This window comes from Lonchura striata, chromosome 1, assembly GCF_050655825.1.
Source record: "Lonchura striata isolate lonStrDom1 chromosome 1, ASM5065582v1, whole genome shotgun sequence".
Taxonomy (NCBI): Eukaryota; Metazoa; Chordata; class Aves; order Passeriformes; family Estrildidae; genus Lonchura; species Lonchura striata.
This window is the reverse complement of record NC_140703.1, coordinates 5,538,319-5,547,579: the sequence shown is the minus strand read 5'-3', so window position 1 is coordinate 5,547,579 and position 9,261 is coordinate 5,538,319. Positions and strand designations below refer to the sequence as shown.

Here is a 9,261-nt window from a genome sequence, read left to right as displayed (position 1 = left end):
ACAGAGAAAGGCTGGGGCCTGCTGAGGTTTTGGGGTGCCACAGCAGTAGGAGAAGTGGGGTGCACAAGCAGCCTTGCCCCTGGGTGCACCCCAGGAGGAGACAAGAGTCCCAGGGCTCCACAAAAGGACCACAACCCCTGGGAGTGTCAGCTCTGTTCCCCAGTATTCTCCTCCTAGAGAAGCCAGGATGTATCCCCCCAGAGTGCCCAAAAATTCAGTCTCCTCTCCCAGAGGTTTTGGGGAAAATGTACTGGTGATACTGGCTTGGCTGGGGCTGTGGGAAAAACAACTACAGGGGCATGTATGTAGCCTCATGCCTAATTAGTTAGTGCCCACTGCAAATTCATTTTAGGGCTTTCTCTGTCACCCTCTGGTGGCATCACCACCACCCAGAGCACCCCTGGAGATGACAGTCCCACAACCCCTGAGGGTCCCACCAGCACCCACCATGAGCAGGGACCCCCTGCCTGAGTGCACTATGGGGACAGGGATGGCTCTCAAAAGACCAAGGTGGGACAGAGGTTGAGTCCCTCCCATGCCAGATTTAATTATTTTATTCCTAAATAATCAGCTCTGGTACAAGGTACAAAATCTCCCATGCCCCTGTGCACCCCCAGAAAAGAAGGGGGCAGGAGCACGGCCAAAAACCAGCTCCCAAACCCCCAGTCAAGGCCTCAAATTCCAGTGGAGGAAGGGTTCAGGCACCCAGCTTGGAAAGGGTCCCCATCCTAGAAAGGCAGGGGAGGGGACAGGAGCCTTCAGAGACCCACAGAACACCTGGAGGTGCCAGGAGCCCCCCCCCCCCCCCCCTCCACCCCAAGTCCTCTCAACGTGCCTGAAGATGCTGGGAGCCCCCAGAGACACTGGGCACACCTGGAGGTGTGAGCTTATCCCAAAGCCTCCCCCAAACAAACCTGAAGATGCTGAGAGCCCGTAAGACCCCCCCCAACATGAATGGAGATCCCAGGAGCCCCCAAAACATCCACCACAGCACATCTGGAGGTGCCATGAGCCCCTCAACAAATCCCACATGCCTGAAGGTAAGACCCCAGCATTCCCTCCAACATGCTGGAGGTGCCAGGAGCCTAGAAGCTTCCCCTCTACATGCTTGGAGATGCCAAAAATCCCCAAAGGCCCTCCTTCCCAGCATGCCAGGAGGTGCCAGAAGCCCCCCAAGAATCCCTCTGTATGCCCAGAGGTGCAGGCAGGTGCCCAAGCACCCCCTGCTGGGGGTGGGGATCCCATGGGATGAAGGCAGTTCTGTTGGACCATAACAGAGATGGGGAGCAAGGATGGGGGGCAGAGGGGGAGCTCAGTGGAAGGGTCTCCAGGGCTGAGGAGCAGACACAGGGCCCCCCCTTTTCCTCTGCCCCCGCAAAAGCTGAAGGTCACTTTGGGTTTGCCACCTATAGGGAAAGCACTGGTGTCCCACAAGGGCTGAGTGACCAGACAACCCCAAACTTCTCACCCTGGGGGACCCACTATGTCCCTGCTGTCCCCAGACAGGGGTACAACAATGGGAGGGTCCCCCTGAACCCAAAGTGGGGGTGCATGTGTACAGGTGTGTGAGATAGAGACACAAACCATGTTGGAAGTGGGGGGATAGGGAGAGGAGCCCCCAGTGGGGGTGTCGTGTCAGGCTGTCCCAGCCAGGGGAACAAGGAGAGGAGCTCCCAGGGGAATCAGGTCAGGCTGTCCTCATCACTGCCCTCGCCACGGTCCTCCTTGCTCTCAGCCAGGGAGCTCTCATCAATGTTTTCCAGGGAATCCGCATGCTGGAGGGAGAGCTCAGAGAGTGCCAGGGCTGGGAGTCGGCTCTGCTCCGGGAACAGCCAGGGCTTGAAGTGAGGGTCATGCTTCTGCTTCCACTCAGGGTACTTGAGGCATGCCTTGTACATCTTCTTCATCGCCTGGGAGGAAGAGTGAGATGGGCACAGAGACCCCTTACCCCCACACCAGCCCCACCCCCGTGCTGCAAACTCACCTTGGGGGCCAGGAACTGGGAGGATTTGTTCACCACCCACTTCGGTAAAGAACCTGGAGAGAAGGGAGGGGTGGCTGGGAGTGGGACCCCCAGCATCCCCCCAGGTGCCTAAAAGCCAGGACCCCCACAGCACTCTCAGTGGGCACATGTGGCTAGAGAGAGGGAACAGGGTTCAATCCACACTGCTCTCTGCTCTTGCAGAGGTCAAAAATAGTGACTTGAGCATTTTGGGTCCCTCTTCAAGCCCCAAAAATGAAAGATTTCAAGAGAACACATCTGTTTCCTCCTGACATTGCTCCATGCTCCAGGTCTGGCTCTGGCTACATCCCAAGATGTTCCTGCTGATGAGCTCTTCCAAGCCCAACCTTGAGCATATCCACAGGTCCTCCTGAACCCATCCTGAGTCCCCCTGAGCTCAACCTGAGACTTCTTGAAGCCCTACTGACCCTGCCCTGAAATCCCAGAGCCCAAAAAGAATCCCCACTGAGCCACCTCCAGCTCAACCTGAGCTCTCATTAAGTGAGTGCCTATTCAGCCTTCCCCTAGCCCACCCTGAGACCACAAGCTACTCTTGAGTCCTCACTGAGCCCAAAGCCCCCATTAAGCCCAGAGGCCACCCTGAACTCCCAGTGAGCCTACACTGAGAACCCATGAGACCCCCACTAAGCCCCCCTGAGTTCCAAAAGGACCCCACTGGGCCCCCCAAGCACACACTGACATGAGGGAAGGACTTGAGGGTGCTGAGCTGGGGGGTCCCTCTCTCACCTTTGGGGTCCACCTGTGCCAGGTAGGTGATGGTGCAGCTCTTGGCTCCTGTCCCCTCGATCAGGTAGCCTGTCTGAATGGAGACAGCCCGCACCATGTCCTTGCGGGGGGGGTACTTCTGTGGTGGGGAACAAGGAGGGAACGCGAGTCAGTGGCAGGGCAGGTGGGGTACAGCAGGTACCAGCCACAAGCAGGGCTGTCATGACCCCCTCAACTCTCCAGCCTATCTCCCCAAGCTCTGAGTGAGCCCCAGCCCCAGCCCAGCACCACAGGACCCCTGGTGCCCCACTAAACTCACAGGATGCTTGACAGAGTAGTTCATGATGATGTAGTCAGAGCCCATGGGCAGCCAGGAGCGGAGTGTGACCACGTCCCGGTTCTTCAGGGGCTTGGGACACCTCCCTAGGGACAGCACCAGGTGGGATGTTCCAGAGTGAGACACCCACCTTCAAGAATGGGGTCCCCTTCTCCAAATCCCCCCAAACTGGTATACAGGCTCCTCCCTTCAGAGCCAGACACCATAGATCCCCCGGACGCCAAACCCAGGGGCGGAGTGGTAGCAGCCCTGGGATTCAGCCCTCCCCCAGGACCGCCCAGATCCCCTCGGCCCCTCCTCACAGGCGTAGTAGCCCACATCGGAGTTGGCCGTCAGCCTCCCGATGTCAAAGGTCTCGATGACGTTGGTGTCCCACTTCTTGCGGTACTCGATGTCGTGGAGCACGTCGTACAGCGTCTCCGCCGGCACGTCCCTGCACTCCATCCTGCACTGCAAGGCAGGGGGCATGAGAGACCTGCCAGGGGCCCCCAGCGTGGGAGAGTGCCCTTGGGGACCCTGCACAGGAGGTCAGCTGTGGGGATCCCCAATAGGATGGCAGCAGGGACCTCGTGGTGGGAGGATGACCATTGGGACCCCCAGGTGGGAAGGTGGCTGTGGAACTCATAAGAAGACAGCACTGGGGATGTCAGGCAGAAGGGGGGCAGTGGGGATCCCAAAGTGTGAGAGTGGCTGTGAGGACCCCTGGGAGAGAAGGAAGCCATGGGGACCCCCAAGTGGGAAGGCAGCTGTGGGAAGCCCCAGCAAGTGGGGTGGAGCTGTCTCCTCTCAGATGTTTATAAAAGAACAATCAATGCATCCTCCTCCAAGAAGGCCTGGATCCCAAAGAGCAGCTCAGTTTGCTACCCATAGCACAGGCATGCAGGGCCTCAAGGCAGTGTGGAGCTGAATCCTTGGTTAGGGGACCCTGCTTCCCACCTGTTCCCCCATCACCGTGGATGTGCTCCCTGCAAAGTGGCATCCCTGCACAGGGGAGCCAAGAGGAGCCAGCATGCAGGGCTGTGCCTGGTGCCTTGGGGCAACATGGAACACACAGAAGGCATTGGAGGGGTGCAGAGTGGGGAGCTGCTCCGTAACTACGACAGCCAAATCCAGGGAAGGCAAAAACACAAGGAGAACAAAGAAGGTGAGGGCAGCTACCCCTGTAGCAGGGATGCCATCTGCCAAGGTCAAGGAGCCAAGCGTGGGGCAGGGAGACCAGGCAGCAGCCTGTCCCTGGGAATGCCACCGGCTCCTGTTCATCCCCAGGGATGGCATCAGCTCCTCCGGACCCCAGACCCTGCAGTTCAGGATTTAGGACTGGCCCTGTCACCCCAGCACGTGGTACTAGAGACCCTCCCAGCCCTGGGAAGGAGCACAAAAGCACCCAGCAATGGGGCACAGCCTCACATGCCCCTTGGTGCAACACAGCCATTGAACCTGTTCCCCCACAGCACTCATCCTCAATCCCATCTTTGCCCCACAGAGCCCAGCACCACCCCCAGAGTGCTGATCCTCAACCCCACAGATCCATCCCTGCCCCATGGAGTCTGCCCTCAACCCCACAGTGCCTATCCTCAATCTCAGAGACCCATCCCTGTTCCACAGAGTCCATCTCCAGCTCCTCCACTAACCCGAAAACTTGTCTGGGAACACCCACCGCTGCAGGGCAGTTTTGGGAAGAGCCTTCCTGGATGATTTTCTTGAAGAATCCCTGCTCCCACCTGCACCCAGGCCAGCCCAGCACCATGCTCAGGTGGATTATTCCCAGAGCAGCAAGGCTGGTCAAGCCAGTAGTGCAGGACCTGCCCTGCAGGTGACTCACATCCTGGGGGAGTGCCAAGGGGGGGTCGCAGCAGGAGAGGGGATGGTGCCACCTGGGAAGTGCCTGGAAATGCACACCCAACCCTGAGTCAATATTGACTAATGGGGTGAGGAGGAGGAGGAGGAAGAGGAGGTGGAGGAGAAAGAGATGAAGTCCCCAGGGCTGGGGTTATGCTGTGCCCGAGGGAACATGAAATGGGTGCCAGACTGTGGGACAGGAGCAGATCCAAAGGGGAGATCCACTACCCCTGCCTGGAGGAGTGGTGAGGGCTGCAGCCACCAAGGGGGTCCCCAAGCTCATCCTCACTGGCAGCTTCACCAACACCCCAGATCTTTCCACTGCATCCTACAGGTTGGTTCCTGGTCATCCTCTGGGAAAAGCCCATTTAGAGGGAAAACCATCATCCCTGGGAGATCTCAGATGCCCAGGTACCAACTCACTGCCCCACCGGGTAGGATGGGGTGTCCTGGCTGGATTCCCCCAACCCATAGCCAGTCCCAAGGCCCCCAAATGTCCCACTGAGAAATCAGCCATGGCACCAGCTTGTTCCCAGACTCCAGAAAACAGGTTAGACGGGAGCTGCATCCCTAATGGAGGGGGGCGGGGAGGAGGGGGCGGCAGCCTCAAAGCAGGGCGAGACCTTCAGGTTCCACTTAATTAGGCAAGGAATCCAGGAGGAATCCAGGATGAATTCAGGGGGAAACCAGCTCTTGGAAACAGCAGAGAATCCCCAGCACCCACAAAGAGACCCCCCAGCATAAGGGGCAAACCCCTGGGCCCCTTGCTGTGCCACGTCAGCAATGCCACATGCGTCCATCCTTTCAATGGAATGCTCCCAGCAGGAGCATTTCATCCTAGGTGGGATGGTGGACCTGGGTGCTGCTGGGGGCCACGAGGTGGGGACAAGGACTGTTACCCCACAGGGTCTCCAATACCCAGTGGCACACACGTGGAATCAACATATGAACACCCAGCTGGACCTTTCCAATCAGGCTTTGTCCAGGAGGGTGTGGAAACCTGGCTCAGGGACCCCCGCAGGCAAAAGACAGCTCCAGGTGCCACGGGAGCAGCTGTCCCAGGACATCCTGGAGTGGGCTGGGTCCCTGCCATGCCAACGTGGCACACTGGGATTGTGGGACAGGGAGGGGACGTACCCAGGCGCCACCTCAGTCCGGGGAATGTTTTGGGATGCAACCCCCAAGAGCAAACAGCAGGGCTAGGGGACACGAGGAGCTTGGAAAGGGGGGGGTGGGTCAGGATGCATTGTCACACAGAGCCATGCCTGGATGCCACAGTGATGGACATTCCACATCCCACCCACCATGGGTCCCCACCTCTGTGGGGATGGGGTAGGCTGCAAGTGGCACCAGTGACTCCCTACACCCCAGAGCCCACCATCCCCCCTCCCAGAGTACACTGCTGCCACCAGGGCACAACGGGGATCTGTTCCTGGCTCACAGCAGCCCAAACTCCTCCAGCATGCTACAGTGGAAGCAACCCGGTGGTTCCACGGCAGGAGCCGGGCACAGCCACTGCCAGTGCCCCAGGGATAGGTTTCCCCAGCAGTGCTGGTGCCAACTGCTTGCCTGCTGCAGAGCAGTGTGTGAGCAGGCCGCATTGTCACTGCTGCCACCACCACCACCTGGGCTCAACACCAGGGCAAGGGTGATGCCACCCACTATACCAGGAGAGCATCATGGAGGTGCCAGCAGGGACAGGGACACCAGCCAGAGACTCCAGTGTAACCCCATCTGTACACTGCTCCTGTCTCAAGTTGTCTCTTGGAATCCCGGTGTCCCCACTTTGCAAGAGGGAAGAGCCAGGATAAGCGTGCACCTGCCTGTGCCAGCACACTGGCACCAAGAGAGAAGGGACCCACAGGGAAATGCAGTGGGGACATAGGGAGCTCTGGGCAAGGGGGACAGCCCCAATGATAGCAGGCCAGTGGCTGCAGGCTCCAAAAAGTCCCCAAGCCTACTCCTGGTGTGCAGCAAGCATGGGAGGTGCATTCCCAATGGGTGAAGTGGGGAGGACCCATGGCCCCACATGCCCTAGGGGTTCCTGTTTGTCCCTGGCTGAGCCCCTAGTCCCTCCTGCACAGCCCTCAGGGTTGCCTGGCTTGGCCCTGGAGTTGTGTTTGTCCTGGGGTCCCCAGACTGCCCATTTGTCCTGGTGTGCCAGTTAACCCCACATGTCCTGCGGTCCCTACTGGCCAAGTCCCCACTCGCCCCAAGGTGCTGCATCACCTGAGGGACCCCGCTATTCCCTGAGATTCCCACTCACCCCTGGGTGGTGGTTAAACCCCGAGCTCCCACTCACAGTGGGGTCCTCACTCCCTCCCCCCAAGCCCAAGGCGCAGCATCGCCCTGGTGCAGGGTCCCTCCTGCTTCCACCCGTCCCCGCGCCCCATCCTTGCCGCTGGGTACCCCAGTCCCAGGGGGATGCCGGGGCGGGGTCTCACCGTGGATTGGGGGTGCCCGGGATGGATGGGGACGTCTCACCGCGTAGCAGGGTGTGCCGGGCGGGAGGTCTCACCTTGATCTTGTGGAGGGCGCGCTCGGGCTCCAGCAGCTGCACCCAGACCCCCACCCCGCCCTTGCTGTAGGTGAGGCTCCAGCCGCGCTCCGACTCGCACTGCGCCCGGAACGCCCCGAAGTCCCGGTCGTCGGGGATCTGCACGCTGTCGCGACTCGACATGCCGCCGTCGTGACCCGACATGGCCCCGGAACGCCCCCGCCCCGCCGCGCCGGTGCCGCGGGAGCCGCCGGCCCCTAGGGCGGCATTGCGGGGCGCGGGGCGCGATGGGACCGGGGGGCGGGACCGGGGCGGGACCGGGGCGGGACCGGGGCGGGGAGCACCGCGGGGCGGAGCGGGGGGAGACCTGGGGATGGGCTGGGGGGACCAGGGCGGAGGAATTGGGGGGATCTCGGTGGCGGGGAGGAGAAACCGGGAAGACCAGGCGGGAGCCGGCAGCACTGGGTGGAAGGGCAGTCCATGGGAGAGGGAAGCAGTCCAGGCTGGAGGGATGCCAGGAGCAGCTGGAGAGTTGAGCCACTTGCAGGGACACCTGCACTGTTTTGGTTGCATACCGGAAAATTTCTTCACCGAAAGGATTGTCCAGCCCCGGCACTGGTGGAGTCCCCGTCTCCGGAGGGGTTTAAAGAAACACGTGAGGACATGGGTTAGTAGTGGCCGTGGCAGTACAGGGGGAGTGGTTGGACTCAATGGTCCCAGCGAGCTTTACCAACCCAAATGATTCCATTATTCCAGTTGGGGTAGGAGGGGACACAAGTGCAAGACAGAGACCCACGGCCTCTCTCAAGGCTGCAGGTCACCCTGATGTGACCCTGTCAGCTGTGGGCCCATGCCCTGTACCCGTGCAGCACATAAGCATTATCCATCCTTAGTGCCAGTGCTGGGCCTTGCCATGGCATCCCCATGGTACTGTGGCCAGGAGCAGGTGGGCATGCTGCCATTGGCAGTGCTGACTAGGATGTTATTTTTGGAAAAGCTCAGGCTCTGGCTCCTATCCAGCTCTGAAAATGCTGCCGACTCAGGATTTCTCTCTTTCCGTTTGGGAGCACCAAGGAACCCTCTTCCAGCTCCCATGAATAACTGTGTAAATGATGACAGAGCATGTACCTGTCTCAGCAGCAGGGATGTGGGACCAAGTTCCTTATCCAGGATGAGACCCTTCTAGGGGTACAATAGCAGGAGGGATAGGAGAGCACAGGGATGTCCCCATGCTCAGCACCTGTGAGGAGACAGGGGCCTGGCATCACAGGGCTCACCATGCCACACCACTGCTCACAGCATCCTCACCTGGGAAAAGGAGCCAAGGGAATCTCTGGCATCCTATCCCACTGGAAGTGGACATCCGCGGTGGGATAGGATGCTGTGGCTGGTGCAGGGGGACCCTCACCCTCATCCTTCTCTCCCCGCCCTTTCTGGCAGCTCTGCTGTGAAAGCCTGGGCTGTTCCCACCCTGTGTCCAGATGAAAGCCATCACACTACAGCCCTTTCCAGCCCCCAGCACTCCTGGTGCTGGAAGAAGGAGCATCCACATTCCCAGCCAGTCCAGCCATGTGGCACCACATGCCATTCCTAATCTGGAACACAGATGGCATGGGAGTCATGAGCTAGGGAGGACAGGCTGGGGGAATGGGGTATCTGGGCTGGGGAGCTGGGGAAGCTGTGCTGGGGAACTGAGGGAGCTGGGCTGTTGCAGCAGAGGGAAGTGGAGGAGCTGGACTGGAGAAGCTGTTGAGCTGCGCTGTAGACACTGGTGGGAGGAGCTGCAGAGCTGGACAGACTGGGCTGGGTATCTGGAGGAACTGGGCTGTTCGAGCTGGAAGAACTGGACTGAGCAAGGGG

General features: G+C 59.9%; 1 protein-coding gene across 8 annotated transcripts; it reads right to left on the bottom strand.

Annotated features, from left to right (window-relative positions):
- Positions 1 to 538: 538 nt before the first annotated feature.
- Positions 539 to 7,680, bottom strand: STARD10 (StAR related lipid transfer domain containing 10). 8 transcript variants are annotated; one of them, XM_085587486.1, is made up of 6 exons: positions 7,349 to 7,680; positions 3,368 to 3,515; positions 3,048 to 3,151; positions 2,750 to 2,867; positions 1,985 to 2,037; positions 539 to 1,910 (listed from the first exon to the last, which is right to left on the bottom strand). In XM_085587486.1, exons 2-6 carry the CDS (start codon positions 3,507 to 3,509, stop codon positions 1,683 to 1,685), a joined length of 645 nt encoding a protein of 214 aa, XP_085443612.1. In that variant the 5' UTR covers positions 3,510 to 3,515; positions 7,349 to 7,680; the 3' UTR covers positions 539 to 1,682. The 8 variants fall into 8 exon arrangements, with proteins under 8 accessions (XP_085443612.1, XP_021388139.1, XP_021388141.1 ...); XM_021532464.4 differs by having other exon boundaries at positions 3,368 to 3,510; XM_021532466.4 differs by having other exon boundaries at positions 7,423 to 7,680.
- Between the last annotated feature and the right edge of the window lie 1,581 nt (positions 7,681 to 9,261).

Coding starts and splice junctions, on each gene's coding strand:
- STARD10 (XM_021532464.4), bottom strand. CDS start 7,605: ATGTCGGGTCACGACGGCGGCATGTCGAGTCGCGACAGCGTGCAGATC. Junction 2,868..3,047: donor ACTACTCTGTCAAGCATCCT/GTGAGTTTAGTG, acceptor TCCCCACCACAG/AAGTACCCCCCCCGCAAGGA. Junction 2,038..2,749: donor GGCACAGGTGGACCCCAAAG/GTGAGAGAGGGA, acceptor CCTTCTCTCCAG/GTTCTTTACCGAAGTGGGTG.